Genomic DNA, 18,138 nt, shown 5'->3' with positions numbered 1-18,138 from the left:
CCCACAATGCAATACAATGCAATATGCCTTGGGGATCAGGAGGACAAATACCATCCTGTCTTCACCCAACGGTGTACTTCCTTAGAGGCACCCCAGATCATTCCTCATCAACCAGACTTTATCCCTGTAGGTCCCTGGTGATCTCTCCCTTTTCAGATACCCAAACCTTCCAATACAGCCTAGAGACTTACAGTCTATCTCTAGCAAATCTGCAATCTCTAATCTGAATATATCCTTTACCTCCCTGCCCTAATGAATCTCAGCTCTCCCCTGAGAATACTCCTTCCCCCTTCAGCCCTCTCACCTGGGAGACCTTTTCTCTCAAAAACCTCTTCCCCATCTATATGGTCTTCCTGAATTATCTCCTTCAGAACTCTTATCTGGACTCCAAACTCCTCTATTAACCTATCTCAACATCTCCACTTCAGTGCTCAGAAGTCAACACCATCTTCCAGTGCTCAAAACCAATCAGGGATTCCTCCCCAAAGCTAGTCCTCCCACTGTTCTTCATCACACGTTACTGCAGCATCACCTTCCTAGCCACATGATGTCACCTTCCTAGCCACGCAGTATTACTGCTGCGAAACCTTCCTAGCTACACAACTGGCAGGGCCAAAATCCTAACTCTTCCTATTCTCTCACTGCCCCTATATAATTCTTCAGAAGTCCTCAACCAACTTCAAACCTCTATTCTGGATCTAACCAGGTTCCACCTCCAGCAATCCTCTCTCCTGGATTCCTGACACACCCTTCTAAACCATCTCTCTGTTTCCCACTTTGCCTCTCCACAGCTGATCCACCAAAAACTTCAGATCAGGACGCTGCTCTGCTCAAAACTCTGGTAAGGCTTCCCGCTGCACCCCAGCAAAGTCTAAATCTGTAAAGGGCTTCCTAAGGCGCTAAGTGATATGGAGACCCTGTTACTTCCTAAAATAATCTCTGGCCGCTCTCCTCCCATCAGCCTCTTGCTTCTCCTTAGGCATGGCAAACACACTATAATCTCAGGCCTTTGCACTTACTGTTCCCACTGCTTAGAATGCTCTTATCCTACACAGCCATATGGCTCACTTCATTACATCTTTCAACTGTTGGCTCCAATCTGTTCTTATCAATAGTTCTCCTGGATCACCTTACATGAAGTGGTAGGCCTGCACTGCCTACCCTGTCGCTCCAAATCTCACCCTATCTAATTTTTCCCCAAAGCACTTTGCACCATCTAGGACACTTTGTTTTTGTGTGTCTCCAGCCCCTAAAAATAGAAACTCTATGAGGGCAGGAATGTCTCGTTGTTCACTGCTTTACCTCTAGTATCTAGAACACTACAGAGCTCATAGAAAAGCACTCAAGGAGTATTTACTGAGGTAAATGAAAGGATGAAGGAAAGAAAAAGGTGAAGAAGGAGGGCTAGATCTTTAAGCCCCAAATATACCTGAGTGCTGAATCAGTAGCATGTGCTGCTGTTGTAGTAATGACTGGAGATTGAGCTCTGGTGGCTGAAACTGTTGCTACCACAGCAGGAGGGATGGTATTAGAGGTGGTCACAGGTGGACGAGACTACCAAGAAAAGAGAAAAAAATATTTCATTTAAAACAAAAAGCAAAATAAAATACAGTAAGCCAAACACTGTAAGTGTAATTTAAAACCTGGGCCTCCAAACAAGTATGTTGTTCAAATGAAAGGAAATTCTCACCATTCTGACTAAGGAATTCTATGTTCAGATAGGTAATTTTAAGACCAAGAGTCAGAATTACAAAAAAAAATTCCCATTTTGGCTGGATAGAGTATATAAATTCCTCCTTTCCAAATATGACTAGATTCAACATTTTATCCTATGGGGAGTAGTTGGGATTCAACCCTTCAGATCTACAGTGCCCACAGATTTGTTGTTGGTTCTGACACAGACATTCTATGCTCCCACACAACCAAGCGCTTTCCACAGAGGGCTCTAAGCCGTCGGATGGAGATGCTGGCTCTCGGGCCCTCTAAGCCAGCAAACACGTGAAAACAGCATTTGCTTATGGAAGATTCAGGGTGCCCAGCTGCTCTCTGGCTGTTTTCACATGGATGTACTTCTCTTACCTTCCTTTATACTACATCTGTGTATAAAATCTTCACCAGACAAGTTCCACCCTGGGCTTCACTGGCTTGTCCACTGTCATTTCTCTCGATCATCTGAGCTCTTCTGAGTAGTCCCCTTTCTTGACCCTGATACATGCAGTTCAATTCGCAAATGCTGCCCATTTGGATCTGCCTCTTATCTCCAGACCTTCGATCTACAGTGCCTACGCCTACTGCTACAGCTTGTCTCACACCAGGTCATCACACTAGCTTTAGAACTCCCTGTTTGGGTTCTTTCTCCTGTCCTTCCTGTATACCATTTACACTCCAGGGGCCGAATGAGTCTCCAAATGTGCTTTGTTAGCCAGCAAGCCCTCTTATTTTGTTTTAAATTGAAAACTCTAGGCTGGACATGTACTACCCAGTGTCCTACCCAGCAATCTTCCTGATTGTGTTAAACCCAGCTGTTCCATATATGTGACCAGTCTGGCCCCCAAAAGTATTTGAACATGCATCTACCGTCTGTGGTTCAGCTACATTAATCTTTCAAAGAGATTTCTGTGATCTCATATTACTGTTCAAAAAACTTAGTGGCTCTCTGCTGTGTATAAAATCAAGTTTACACTCTGTATCTTCAAGCTTTGAATTCAGAGACATCACAGTATCACCTCATAACACAGTATACTTCAGTTACTATTGAGGCCATAGATTTCCTTGGAAAAAAGTTGAAAGACACAGACTGTCTTTCTTGAAAAGCACACACACGTGTATAAAAATGTGCACGAAGTATTTAGGGGCTCATACATCCCTATCTGAATTAAAACTTCTCCGTTCTGGCTCACCTTTACTAAACCCAGTATACAAGTGCCATGGTCTTCCTTGCCACTGTGCATAGTCTCACTCCCTTTCACCGCCTCTTCACTTCTCTGAATCTCCCTCTACACCCATCCCTACGACAGCTTCCCTTGGCCCTGCTCTTCTAAATCTCCGTGGCTGATCATCTCACACCATATAGAACTCAACCTTCTGGACACCTTGGCGACTAGATCAAAAGTCACGTGAGGTCAAAGCACTCTCACAGGCTCTAGCAGAGTCAAGAACTCTGAGTAGGCACTTGATACTTGCTGGCTGACTACCCACAAGCTGACATGCCTGGATAGGTTGGTGAATGATATGCTGTACTGCCGGCTGAGCTGTAGCAGTATTTGGCAACTGGGAAGTCGGCCTCAGGACCGTGGTCACTTTAGAACTGGACATCACAGCAGCAGCGGCTGCACCTGGAAAATAATTTTTGTCATTAGTATGGCTTATGGGCTCACCATTTAAATATTCCAATCATATGCCCTAGGAAAAGAGTGCAGGTATGTTCTAAAACTCAGTATGTCAGTAATTTAGCTGACATGCCATATTGTATACTTCCCTTTTGTCACATAGAAAATTTTAAAAAGTGCACTCATAGGTTGTGATTTGTTAAGATTAGTAAACTGTTTTGCTTCTTCAAGGACACTATGAAATGAAACTGTTTTCTGTTTTGTTAACTGCAAGGATGCAGAAGAGAGGCACACACTGAATAGCACAGTGCGGGGCTGCTGCCTTCATTTAGGGCAAGGCTCCAGCGGTTTAACCATCAGTGAGGGTTCACCTGAACTACCTCTGCCTTTGTATTGTCAAATACAGGCAAATGACATCTTAGTATTTTCATGAAAGTACTTTCGATCTAACACAGACGCCCTTGCAATCTGTGAACTTTGCTCTGGGGAACAATGAATTACGTTATGACCAAGTAAACCTGGTTTTGTACTTGTTAGCCTGATTTTGCCAACAATGATTTTACACTCTCCAACATAAGGCTGATGAAGTAGCTAAGAAAAGTCACTGAATTTAATACTTGACAACCTATCAGAATTTAACTGCAAGAATAAATCCATCTTACAGCTGTATTAATTGAGTTACCATTATCACTAAACCTTTAAAATATTCAGTATTCGTATTTGTGACTTTATTCTAAACATCAAGATCATTTTGGACTGTCATAAGTCTGAGGCGTTCCTCATTATAAAGGACAATCTTTAGACCCTACTAAAAATCTGAATTGTTTAAAGTTTACACCCAAAAGCATACACACATGCTTGTTGGGGTATGACTGTAATTAGCACATATTTGACCATGCCAAAAATGTGTATTGCTCTAAGTTTATTCCTGCTGTCCTATAACTTTTTTTTTTGTCCTATAACTTTAATAAGCTGATTCTAGATACATTTTTTATTACTGTATCTCTTACCAAATGTGTATCTGCCAATGCATTTTGAGAACTTAAGCAAAACGTACAGTTTTTACCTCGAGGTAAATGAGAAGCTCCAATGTGAAGAGGGGGCCCAGGAGCATTGCTGCGGATAATAGACATCTGTACATTTGTGGTCATGATATGATGCAGGTTACTGGGATGTCCCTGCAAGAAACAGGACATAATGTTATTTTCATGTGCTTGGTCTTAGCCATTGATGCTTAGCCATTGCTTCTAGGAGGTCAGCTGCCTCCAAATGTGGGTCAGGGTGTTCCTTTTAGACAGTGAGTACCCCAAGGGAAAGGATGTTTAGTTTTTTTTACGCAACATACTACATGAAGACCCATGCCCTCAAGCATGGGGTAAGTGACTGTGAGGATACTTCAACTGCCTTGAGCCACAGTAGGTGCTAGATCTCTAACAGATGGACTCATTTGACTGCCCACTTTGGGACACTCTCATCTCCAATATTAGTCTTTCACACTTGTTCTCTCTGCATTGGCAAAAAGCTTATTCTATTTTATTTTATTCTATTTTAGAATAAGCCAAAAGCTTATTCTATTTTATTCTTATTTCCTATTCTATTTTTTTTACGTGCCACTGCATTCATCCACTCTTTATGTTATGCAGGACTTCTAAGTAAATGTCAATTAGCACTCAGCAGGTACTCCCATACGAGTTCTTCAACTCCTCCCCTCCTTAGAGGACCTTCCTCACAGGCTCCCAACCCTGATGCCAGTGATACCCAGGTGGGGGTTCCAGTATTTCTGGGAGTACTCAGCAGTATGACAAAAGAAAAAACAAAAAACAAAAAACATAGTGTCTTCTTGGAATACCAATTTTTTTCTTGAAAACTTGAAGGGAAAGTTTTTAGATTCAGGTTTTTTCACTGGTCAATAATTCAAAATATTTAAATAAATCATATACATATTATAGAGTAGGAGTAGAATTTCAGCCAAAAAACATAAGCTAAAACATGAGACTACAAAATAAATGTTCACGACTGATGAGCTGCTTGAGGGCACCTGCTAGGTGCCCAAGACATACACCATCATCCTCCTCAGAGAAAAATCCTAAAGAAGCATTACTGCCATGAGGCTGTTCTCCACCCCCCAAAGCTAACCAGCACAAGTGGACTCTGAGCACCTCAAGGATACGGACGGTCTTGTCTAGACTTGTATCTCACATGGACGGTGGTGCCTCACACATAGCAGATGCTCAATACATACTGGCCAAATGACAAAGACCACTGTGCATGTTGCTTTTACTCCCTGCAGATATCCTTCTCTCTCAAACCTGCTATCCTCCCCTTGCAGATACCAGTGACCATTTAATTTTTTAATTTAATACAGTGCCTAATGTACTGCTGGCATTCAATAAATAATGATCAACAGTTTGGCATCTCAGTTTGAAAATCAGCAAATTAAGAGGAGAAAAACCTGTTGTCCACTGATTGTTGCCACAGGAATGGCTGAAGCTTGAGGGATGCTACTCTCCATGGTAACGGTAACCTGCCCTGGAACCTTGGGGGGAAGTGACAAGGTAGAAGGTGGAGCAGGAGCAATGGGACGGCTAGGCATGGTGGGCTTCGGGGGCGGCTGCGAACAGAAAACCACACGAAACAATCAATAGCTTTTTACGAGTGATGCATTTCCTTCTATAGTTAAAAAAGTACACAAATTGAACCTGGAGAGGGCCAGGAAAGATCCAGAAGCCTTATATATTTTATCTCGTAGCATCACAGCTCTTCCATTCAAGTACCAGCATTTCCATTTTACAGATGAGGAAGCATACAAAGCAAGGCTATGTCACTTGCTCCAAGCCACACAGACAGTAAAAACTGGAACTGGGACTGAAGCCCAGACTTGGATGGCTCACAGCCCACATTCTTTCTTCTGTACAATGCTGCATCCCAAGTTTGGGCGGAAGTAAACAAAACTCCCAGTAACTAAAACATTGCGACAAGGTAATACACAAGGCGATATTCTCAGATACCCCCAAATTAGTGAGCTTTAAAACAAAACCTTGGAGAAGAGTGCCACTCCAAGATAAAAACTAAGTCAGCATGCCCATTAACTTGAATAAAGTCAATGTCAAAATGGATACTAGAAAAGATCCTGTGATGCCAACTGCCCAGCGGCACAAGATAGGCACTGCAGAACAGCAGAGCTCTGAGCGACAGAAAAGAGCTGAACTGATGGGTCAAAAAGAGAACGCTGTGATCCTGGATGCGGTCTAAGACTCTGTGAATACTGTCAGGAACATGAGCCAGTCCTTAGCTGTGGTTTAATGTGAAATTTTAAACCTCTCCATTACCTTCATAAGTCCCTCCGAAAAGGAGAGTGGCACTGCTGGCGTCAGATGTGCTGGTGGGGCTGTCACTGTGACGGGTGTGCCCGATGCAACAGCATGGTGTGTAGACAACATCTGCACCTGCGGATAGGGCCTTACCACAACAGGCTCTTGCTTCTCTTCACGGGACTGGAGGGAGCCGCCGGAACCCATGTGCTCCCTGGCAGTGACTTCAGCCTCTCGACTAGATTCATCATTGACTAGTAAGGGCATTAAGGGAGAAACCTCATGTCATATGCTTTCAGTGTTAAATAATACTAATGAAGTAAACAGCACATACAGCTGTCGGCTGGGCTGATAGCTCAGAACCTGGAGCCTGCTTTGCATTCTGTGTCTCCCTCCCTCTCTCTCTCTCTCTCTTTCTCTCTCTCTCTCTCTCCCCCTCACCCACTTACTCTCTCTCAAAAATAAGAAGGCATTAAAAAAAATTAAAAAAAAATGATCTCAAACAGTTGGAAGAGCAATGCAAGACAGGATGCTTTCATTTAAGGTATTTATTTAAAAAGTTATAAAAACCTAACATTAAAAAGATAACATAAATATTCTTAAGCCCAAGAACATACAGCTTTTCAAAACAAATTTCCTACAAAACAAACATGGAGATCTCTATCATTATTACAATCCTATCATCATTATGTACACCTTTTGAAACTCAACAATTCCACTTGCAGCAATGTATCCTATAAAATACATAGTACGTGTGTAAAATGACTTGTGAACATTATTTGTTTCACCATTTTTATTCCAGTAAAGGAATTTTTAAAACCTACGCATCTATCAACAGGTGACTGGATGTATAAATTCCGGTATACTCCCAGACTACCATGTAACTATAAAAATAAGACAAGGAAGCTTTTTAGGTATTCTTATTAAAAAATCGGTAATGTGCATTATGCAAAAACATATCTAAAGGAAAAAAGCAAGGTACAGAACAGTGAAAAAGTAATCATACATGCCTTTATTTTCTTATGTAGAAACATAACTCCCAAAGTATCTTGATTTCTTGATGGGAAAGAAAGTAGATTCTGAGAGAATAGGGATAGGAGAGATACTTTTTGCTATACACTCTTTCTTTGGGAATTGGACCGGAACAACATGTAACTATTTAAAAACAATTTAAAAATTGAGGGAATTTGACTCCCACATTGGGTTCTGTGCTGACAGGGCAGAGCCTGCTTGGGATTCTCTCTCTCCCTCTCTCTCTGCCCCTCCCATGCATGCCTTCTCTCTCTCTCAAAATAAATAAATAAAATTTTTAAAAAAGCTAAATGAAATTCCATTGGATATACCATAGCTTTTTTAACCATTATATCACTGATGGGCTTTTAGGTTATTTCCAAATTTTTGCTATTATCAACAACTCTGGGATAAACATCCATATGTATTTTGAGTTCTTGTCCAGCGATTTCGTCAGGAAAAAAATCTCTGAGTACAGGTGTTACGTGAAAAGACAGATGTATATTTTACATTTTGTTATATGTTGATTTTTCTCCCTGGTCATTCAGATTTTTTTTACTTTGATTTTTAAAACCACTCTATTGATGTACAATTTACATACAATAAAATGGCTATTTGGAGACTAGAGAGTTCAACAACAGTTTTGGGTTTTTTTTTACGTTCTTAACCAACAGGCTAGGAGTAGAACTGCTGGGTCAAATGGTAAGTAAATGTTTATAGGAGACTGCCAAAATACCTTCCAAAGTGGTTGTATCGTGTTATAGTCCCATCGGCCAGTGGATCAGAGTTCTAGCAGCTCCTTATCCTCACAATTCTTGATACACAGACATTCCAGTGGGTGTTTAGCGGGGTTCTCATGGTGATTTCAGTTAGCATCTCCATGATGACTAGTGATGTGCAACTTCTTTTTATGTGGTCACAGGTCATTCATAAATATCTTCCTTTGTGAAGTATATGTTTCTTTTCAAAAAAAAATTTTTTTTTACATTTATTTATTTTTGAGAGACGGATAGAATGCGAGTGGGGAAGGGGCAGAGACAGGAGACAGAATCCGAAGCAGGCACCAGGCTCTGAGCTGTCAGCACAGAGCCCAACATGGGGCTCAAACCCACGAGCCGTGAGATCATGACCTGAGCTGATGTCGGATGCTTAACCGACTAAGCCATGCAGATGCCCCATGAAGTGTATGTTTCTATATTTTGTCCATTTTTTAGTCAGTCAGCTTTACTGAGGTATAATTTACATAGAAAATCCACTAATCCTTTGTATAAAATTAGATGAGTTTTTGCAGGAGTATACAGTATTCTAACCACAATACAATCACGATGGAGAACATTTTCCATTACTCTTACCGGTTCATTCATGCCCCTTTGCAGTCAGTTCCCTCCCTCAGACCCTCCTACCCCTTAGAAACCATTAATTTGCTTTCTAACACTATAGCTTTGTGTTTCCTGGAATTTCATACAAATAGAATCATACAATATTTGGTCTGTTGTGTCGGTTTCTTTCTCTTAGTATAGTCAGTCCTTGAACAACATGGATTTGAATTGCACAGCTGTACTTACTCGTGGCTTTTGATACAGTACAGTGCTGTAAATGATTTTTTCTTCCATACGCTGTTCTTTCTTTCTTTCTTTCTTTATTTTAGAAAGAGAGAGACCATGCATGTGCCTAAGCAGGTTCCACACTCAGCATGGAGCCTGACACGGGCACTGATCCCACAACCCTGGAATCATGACCTGAGCAGAAATCAAGAATCACACCCTCCACCAACTGAGCCACCCAGGTGCACCTCTTCCTTAGGCTTTTCTCTGTAACATTATCTTTTCTCTAGCTTACTTCATTATAAAAATACAGTATATGATATATAAAACACAAATATGTATCGATTGTTTATCATCAGTAAGGCTTCTGCTCAACAGTAGGCTATTAGTAAAGTTTTGGGGGAGTCAAAGTTATACTCAAATTGACTCAGAGGGCCAGTGACCCTAACCCTCAGGTTGTTCAAGGGTTAACTGTATAATGTTTTTAAGGTTCATCTATGTTGTTCTATATGCTAGCAGTCTGCTCCTTTTTATTAAGTAGTTTTCCACTGTATGTGTAAACCAAACTTTATCTAGTCACCAGCTATAAATTCTGGGTTGTTTTCAGTTTATGGCTATTGCTTCTAGGAACACTGATTCTAGGAACACTGAAGTATGAACATTGCTTCTAGGAACACTGAAGTATGAGTCTTTGAACATACATTTCCATTCATCTTGGGGAAATATCTAGGAATGGGATTGCTAAGTTGTATGGTCAAGTTTATATTTAACTCTATGAAGTACTGCCAAATTGTTTCGAAAGTAGCTAGATTATCTGGCGTTCCCAACAAGAAGGTATGGATTCTACTTGCTCCATGAACACCTCAAACTTGGTATTGCTGGTATTTAATTTTAGTCAGTATAGTAGATATGTAGTATTTTCTGTGGTTTAGTTTGCATAGCCTTGAGGAAATAACACAATTGAGTATCTTTCATGTGCTTATTGGACATTCCTACAGCATCTTTGGTGATCGGTCTATTCAAAGTTTGCCCATTAAAAAAAATCAGAGTGTCTCAAATAGCAAAAGCTATTAAGTTACAAGAGTTCTTTATATATTTAGGATGTAAGTCCTCTGCAGATATATTTATCCAAATGTCTTTGTGGCTTGCATTTTTGTTAATGGTGTCTTTTGAAGAGCAGGCATTTTTAATTTTGATGAAGTACAATGTATCAGTTGTTTCTCTCATAATTAGTGTTTTTTGTGACCTAAACAGTATTTGGTCACTGCAGTTTCCATGTTTTCTTTTAGAAATTTTAAGTTTTACGTTTAGGTCCATAATGATACATTGTGAGTTAATTTTCGTGTAAGGCAAAAGTAAAGGTTAAGGTTCATTTTTTCCATATGGATATTCTGGTGTTCAAGCACTATTTTGTTGAAAAGACTATCATTTCCCTATTGAATTATCTATGTACATTTGTCAGAAATCAGTTGACCAGTATTATGTATGGGTCTGTTTCTGGATCCTCCACTTTCAATGATCTGTATTTCTATCTTTATGCCAATACTACACTGTCTTGATTAGTGTGAGCTTACAGCAAGTCTTAAAATAATGTAGTAGAGTCTTCCAACTTTCTTTTCTTTTTAGGGGGATCAAAATTGCTTTGTCTATTGTAGATCCTTTGGTTTCTACATAAATATAGATTCAGGCTGGCAAGTTTTACAAAAGGACATGAAAGGATTTTCATCAGGATTTTTAAAAATCTACAGATCCCCTTGGGTAGAACTATTATTTTAAAAATATTGAGTGTTCCAATCCATAGGCATGATTGATCATTTCATTTATCTAGGTTAAAAAAAATTTTTTTTAATGTTTATTTATTTTTGAGAGAGAGAGAGAAACAGAGTGTGAGCAGGGGCGGGGCAGCGAAACAGGGAGACACAGAATCCAAAGCAGGCTCCAGGCTCTGAGCAGTCAGCACAGAGCCTGATGAGGGGCTGGAACTCACGTACCGTGAGATCATGACCTGAACAGAAGTCAGACACTTAACTGACTGAGCCACCTAGATGCCCCACTTTTATCTAGGTTTTTAATTATTCTTAGCCATGTTTTTCATAGGTTTTTAACCCTAAGTCTTACACACGTTTTGTTGGTTTATCCTTAAATATTTTCTGGGTTTTTTTTTTTTTTGATGCTCTTGCAAATGACATTTTAAAAATTTCATTTTTCAAAAAAATTGCTAGTATTTAAAAATATAATTGGTTTTTATACATTGAACTTTTATCCTGAAACCTTTACTAATTTCACTTACTAGTTCTAACAGCTTTTTTTCTTTTTTTTTTTTAAAGTTTATTTATTTTGAGAGAGAGTATACGTGCACTCATGTATGCAAGCTGGGAGAGGAAGAGAGAGAGAGAGAGAGAGAGAGAGAGAGAGAGAGAGAGAGAGAGAATGAATCCCAAGCAGGTTCTGTGCTATCAACACAGAGCCCGACACAGGGCTAGATTTCACTAAGTGTGAGATGAAGACCTGAGCCGAAATCAAGAGTTGGATGCTCAACTGACTGAGCCACCCGGCTCCCCCTTTTCTTTAAAGGGCTTTAAAAAATTTTTCTAAGTAATCTCTATACCCAATGTGGTCCTCGAACTTACCACCCCAAGATCAAGAGTCACATGCTATTCTGATTAAGCCAGGCAGGCACCCTAGTATTTTCTTTATATATGATGTTTTGAACCTTCCCTGTTATCCAAACAGATCTTCCCATAATTAAATTTTTGAGGGAATGGACAATTTAACAACTTTCCCCAAACCTATTTGTCCAGGAAGACTTTTATTTTTGACAATTTCATTAAGATACACTTTACTGACCATTTCCTGTTAAGATCTTTTTGAAACCATTTATCATTTCCTTCCAGATATCTCAGTTCTTCACTTCAGCTTATTTTTACCTGAAAAGAATCCTGAAAGGGTAGTTAAGAACACTGGTTGTAGTCTACACTTCTGAAATTTGAACGTGTTTGAGATCCTGATATGCTTTTACTTCTGATAAAAGCGACAGGAAATATCAAGGAAATATTTAACTCCTTATGGAAAACTTTTGTTTCCTTCTCTGAGAGCAATAGAAGGAAAAAACATACACTATTCGCAAGTAAAATTACAGACAATTTTAAGTCAATGATTTCCTCAACAAAATCTGAGGGCAATTATTCCCAAATGACACCATTTTTAATAAGCAGCATAATTCTCTGCAAATAGACATTCAAAATTACTCCCTTTAAGCTATGCTTATTTATCTATTTATTTATTTATTTATTTATTTATTTATTTATTTTAAGAGAGAGAGAGAGAGAGAGAGAGAGAGAGAGAGAGAGAGAGAGAGAGAGACAGCGAGCGAGAGAGAGAGCATGCAAGTCAGGGAGGGGCAGAGAGAGGGGTGGAGAGAGAGAATCCCAAGCCAGCTCTGCACTGTCAGCACAGTGCCTGATGTGGGGCTCAAACTCACAAACCATGAGATTGTGACCTGTGCCAAAGTTGGACACTTAACTGCCTGAGCCACCAGGTGCCCCTAAGCTATGTTTCTTTAAATTATTCTATGAATTTATATCAAAGACAAAATACTGTCAAAAATATTTATTAAAAAGCAAAGAACTTTAAGTGGCTCTGTAAGGACTTGATGACCACTACTTTGTGTCCTATGATGTAGCAAGTACAGCAAATACAAAGGTACGCAAGGTGTTTGTGGTTCTAGCCCTCATTCCAGGAGGTCCAACCCCTGACTTGCGGATGGTGGAATCAGTAAACACCTCCTAGAGAAAGTGACATCTGAGATGAAACCTCAAGGAAGAACAGGAATTAATCAGATAAGTGAGTGTGAAAAGGAAGAAGGAAGATTGTGGCAAAAGGAACAGAATGTATAAAGTCTCAGAGTCAAGAAAATTGGGAACTTTTTGTCATTCATTTAGAAAATGAGTAGCTACTATTAAGCAGGAGACATAAAGTAGCTTAAAGTTATTTCAAGTCTAAAGAGAACTGAAATGAATTTGTAACAAAAAAAAGTTGGCAGGAGGGAAGCAAAGGGATAATGAGGTTGAAACACTAGACAAAGGGCCATAGCTCACAGATAAGAGAGAGAGACAGAGCAATTAAAGATGAGGCCATGTTCCTGGTTTGAGCAATGAGCAGACAGTGGTACCATTTACCACGATAAGGAACTTAGGAAGCAGGAGGTGAAGAAAAGGGAATAGAAAAAGAAATACTCCACTTTGCAGTGCCAACTTTTTTCTTGACACATTTAGAGAAAAGACAACTTGAAGGAGTTCCTCAACTTCAGCACTACTGACTGGACTGGATACTTGGGGGCACGGGGGCAGGGGAAGCTCTAAGACCCATTTAGCAGCATCCCTGACATTTAACTATCAGATGTCAATAGCACCCGCTAGTTGTGACAACCAAAAATGTATCCAGACATTGCCAAATTATTCCCTGGAATGCAAAATCATCCCTGCTGAGGACCACGGACCTATAGCACTCAAAGGGTATACAACCAAAAACTAAGTGCATATATGTGTGCATATTCCGTTGATCCTTGAACAATGTAGGGGTTAGGTGATGGCCACACCTGCAGTCAAAAATCTGCATATAACTTTTGATTCCCTTAAACTTAACTACTAATAGTCTATTGTTGAGTAGAAACCTTACCTGTAACAGTTGACTAATACATATTTTGTATGTTGTAAGTATCATATATCATATTCTTGCAATAAATGAAGCTACAGAAAAAAATGCTAGTAAGAAAATCATAAGGAAGAGACACCTGGGTGGCTCAGTCAGTTGAGCAGCCCAGTCTTGACTTTGCTTTAGGTCATGATCTCATGGTTGTGAGATCGAGCCCTGCTTCCGGCTCTACACTGAGTGTGGAGCCTGCTTGGGATTCTCTCTTTCCCTCTCTCACTCTGTCCTTCCCCCACATTCACCTACCTTCTATCTCTAAAAATAAATTTTTAAAAAATTTTAAAAAAATTATTGAAAAAAGAAAATCATAAGGAAGACAAAATACATTTACAGTACTTTACTATTTTTTTCAGAAAAAATCCACATGTAATGGAGTTCAAACCCATATTTTTCAAGGGTCAAATGTACTTTTTATTTTTCAAACGCTTTTCCTAGTTCATAGGCTCATAAAAGGCAAGAACTATGCCTTACACAGTTTGGACTCTCTCATGGCACTATTAATACTCTGGGCGTTAATTAAAGGAGAACACACTACTGTATTAAAAATATAGTTCTTGTAGGAATGCTTTAATGTAGGTTTCTGGTATACTCTAGTACATGTGAAAGAATTAAAAAAGGAATTTAAAAAGCCTTGTTTAGATTAGAATTGTAATATATCCTTTATTCAAATTTGATAACCTAGTATTTACTAAAATCCCACAAGGAATTTGCTAATTAAAAAAAATTTTTTTTAAATATTTATTTTTGAGAAAAAGAGAAACAGAGTGTGAGCAGAGGAGGAGCAGAGAGGGAAGGAGACACAGAATTGGAAGCAAGCTCCAGGCTCTGAACTGTCAGCACAGAGCCTGATGTGGGGCTTGATCCCACGAACTATGAGATCATGACCTGAGCTGAAATCGGATACTGAACTAACTGAGCCATCCAGGCACCCCCCCCCAAAACTGGCAACATTCTTAAAACAAGAAGCAATATAGGAGAACATCGCATATCTCACCTGTGGCAGCTGGGTTTATCAATCCTGCAGAACCACTGTTTGCAATCTGTGAAGGAGCCTGGCTTAGCCCAGTGGATGGGGTTCCTAACCGAGGAAACTGTTGAGAACTCATTTCCACCTGCAGTGCATACAGTCATATGGTTATTACTAAATTCTCACGTTAGAATCAATAATGAGAAATTAAAGCATCTCCAGTACCTATACTTTCCTTTAGAAAAGCAAATGCAGCATCATTCACCTAGAACAATTATTTGTGATCAATATACAGTGCAGAAGTAAACTAAATTCTGTTAAGTTTTTAGTGAACATGGGTTCAATAATAAAATCATTTGTGTAGTGTTGGGGGATACTATGACACTCCATAAATAGAGCTTACCACTCTAAAAAATCAACACTGAATTCTGTACAACAGCCATATGACAGGTATCAACACAATACATATACATCGGTATAAAGTTTTATGGAAAATAGCATGTCCTTTTAAAGACTGAAGCTTACACCAAGGTGACCACAACTGTCATGTGTATGCCATAGGAGGAATCTGAGGGGAGATACCTTGTTCTAAGAAATCAGAAACCTGACATCAAGACCTACTTCAAAAGAACTCTCAAATGATTTTCTGCACAGGCCTCCGTTTACCGATTTCCTCCCCCTTTCTCTCACAGACCACCCCCACCCCCCACTAAGCCAGAGGAACCAGAGACCTTCACCACTTTCTCTAAATCGACCCCCACTTTTCCCTCAAGAGCCAAGCTCTACCGGTCTTTCGATTTGCACGCAACCCCACCCCCACCCCAAAGCCCACCGCTGAGATTGGAGAACACAGGTTTCTAGACACACTTCGGGTGTCTGAGACTCTCGGGTTAGAGGGAGGACGGCATTCTAGGGATCCCTAGCACAAGCGGCATGCCTCTTTACCTGCAGCCGCCGCCCGCCGCCCGCACCTCCCGCTTCCATCTCGCCGGGCTGGGGGTGCCGCGGAGGGCCCATCTCGGTGGCAGCGTTGGGCTCCGGAGTGGTGGAGACGGATCCTACCGGAGCCCACTTCGGGCCCGCCGCTGTCCAGCCCAGCCGGCCCCGCTCACCCCCGCCACCCCACCGGGGCTCCGCTCCAGTACTCTGCCCCCGAACCTGCCCCTACCTCCCCCGCCCGCCCATTGGCCCCACGCCGGGCGCGTCATTCGAGGGCCCGCACCAATCCGCAGAGGCCTGCGCGCTCTGATCCCGCCCCACCCTCCCGCCGACTCCCAGCCAATCAGGCGCGAGGCTCGCCGGGGCAGCCCAAACCCCTCGAGGCTGAACCAATGGCAGAGGAAGACAAGCGCTCCCGGCGAGGGGGGCGGAGAGGTGGGAGGCCCCGCCTCGGTCGGGGTCTGAAAGCGGCGGGCGCAGGGCCCGGATGTGGAGAGTCACTTTAAACTGCTCCAGGAGCCAAACTCCCTGGGCCGCCCGCCCGCCGGCGTTCCCCCAGCCGCTCTACTTCCCCGCCAGGGCCCGCGCCCGCCACGCCCCCAAGCCCGAAACAGCCCACCCCTCCTGGAGACTCTCTCTTCCTTGCCGCAGGACACGGGGTCCCTGCCACCGGCCCAACTGCCATGCCCAGCTCATGGAAAAGCGTAGATCTGAGCCGCAGGAGACGAGGCACCGCTGCCCTTCCCCAGGGACGCTCAGCGGGACGGACGCTGCAGCCCGGCTCAACCGCCCCGCCCCCTCGTCTCCTCCCCTCTCCTCCCCTCCCCTCCCGGGCGCCCGTCCCGCCATTACCTGGGTGCTGCGCCGAGGGGCCGCCGCGCCGCCTCGAGCTCGCTCCTGTGCGCTCTCTGCTTTTGGGGCCGACGTCCTCAGGCTCTGGACCCGCCGCCACCGCCGGGGCGCTAGCACTCTGCCCCCCACCCCTCAGCCCAGCGCCGCTGCTTCCGCCGCCGTAACGAGCCTCTCATCTATTGGCTGGGGTAGACCCCGCCTCCCTCTGGGGAAGCCAGTCACCGCCCAGTATGAGCCGGAGAGCGGACGAGCCTGCCCCTCGGAGCCGCGGGGTCCTGTGGGAAATGTAGTCTCCGGTGCCAGGAGGGCGGGCCTGGGCGGGACCTCCGGGCGACCCGGCCCGTGTAACACACCCCTTTGCTGCCTAGAGTGGATTCTGCCTTTTCTCTTTGCTTAGTTAAAAGGTAGTGAATCCCACCCCTTTGCCTCAGCTGATGGCACTAGGTTGCATTTTCCCCGTGGAGGTGCGGCACGGGAAAAGGGTAATGCAGGCCGACTGCAGCGGGCCGAAGAGGCCGCAGGCAGGGCCGAGGGTTTTCCTGACTGTGCTCACTTCCCCGCGCGGTGTGTGGGACTTGATGTCACCACCGAAGGCCAACCACGGCTAGCAAAGCCTAAGCACCGTGGGAGAATCGGGTGCGCTGAACTGGAGCTATTCTGTGGGGTTTGCGCCGAGCGCGCCGCCTCAGGCACTGCGCACCGGGCTGGGCCGCCCCAGAGCGGTACACCCTCGGGTTGAATCAGGCTGGCTAGAGGGGGGATCCTGACGCAAGGCTCGGGCACTGTGCACTTGCTCAGTTTTTTCCAGATTACAAAGAAGCCAAAGGGGATGGTGTTGCTTTGTTGTTTTGTTTGGGGTGGAAGATTGGAGTTTGTACACCTGTAGAAGTCTTAGCGAAAACTGGGGAAGCAAAATTTGGATCTGTATTATGTTCTCCTCCTCCTTTCCCAGATGGTAATTTAGGCCTGGACTTTTGTGACAAGTTAGAAATAAGAGGGGCTTAAATCTCTCCTTTCTATCGTGCACAGTTCTGTAAGATAACTGATTGGTAGGACGAATAGTAGCTCAAGGCAACAAAGATGAGTCTCAAGTACCCCTCTCCTTCCTCAAGCCATTTTCTCACTTTCTTCCCTTCTCAGATTTCTTCTGAAAGTAACTGATGTGACATACTTTAGTCTGCTCTCTCCTTAGGCAGTCTCTACCCCTTGTTGGATTCTGCTCCTGCCACTCTTCTCAAACTGCTCCCCAAAAGTTGCGAGTAACCTACTTCACCCAGTGGTCCTTGCTTAGTTCTCATCTCCTCTACCTTGCTGACAGCAATTCCTCCTTAAAGTGTTCTTCCCTTGGCCTCTATAACCACGCTTTCTCCTTGTTCTACTCCTATCCTTATCAAACTCCATGGTACCTCTTCTTTCTCACAAATACAGCCTTCTCCAAGGCTCCAACCATCTTCTGATTTATACTATCTTCCTAA

The 18,138-nt window shown here is 42.8% G+C and overlaps 1 protein-coding gene across 12 annotated transcripts in view; it reads right to left on the bottom strand.

The window, feature by feature from the left end:
- Nucleotides 1–16,795, bottom strand: part of SAP130 (Sin3A associated protein 130) — an 81,123-nt gene extending 64,328 nt beyond the window's left edge. For 2 of the 12 annotated variants that reach the window (XM_003990672.5, XM_019837899.3), the window contains exons 1-7: nt 15,818–15,951; nt 14,900–15,017; nt 6,659–6,894; nt 5,782–5,940; nt 4,396–4,507; nt 3,211–3,335; nt 1,430–1,554 (exon numbers count right to left, since the gene is read on the bottom strand). In XM_003990672.5, the coding sequence (XP_003990721.1) occupies nt 1,430–1,554; nt 3,211–3,335; nt 4,396–4,507; nt 5,782–5,940; nt 6,659–6,894; nt 14,900–15,017; nt 15,818–15,889 (947 nt within the window). In that variant the 5' untranslated portion in view covers nt 15,890–15,951. Of the gene's footprint in view, nt 1–1,429; nt 1,555–3,210; nt 3,336–4,395; nt 4,508–5,781; nt 5,941–6,658; nt 6,895–8,387; nt 8,612–14,899; nt 15,018–15,817; nt 15,954–16,663 lie in introns of those variants that run through there. The other 10 variants (XM_019837900.3, XM_019837905.3, XM_019837901.3 and 7 more) reach the window with 10 other exon arrangements.
- Between the last annotated feature and the right edge of the window lie 1,343 nt (nt 16,796–18,138).

The sequence above is a fragment of the Felis catus genome, chromosome C1, assembly GCF_018350175.1.
Source record: "Felis catus isolate Fca126 chromosome C1, F.catus_Fca126_mat1.0, whole genome shotgun sequence".
Lineage (NCBI taxonomy): Eukaryota > Metazoa > Chordata > Mammalia > Carnivora > Felidae > Felis > Felis catus.
Note: the sequence above shows the minus strand (reverse complement) of the source record. Positions and strands in the feature narration are given on the sequence as shown.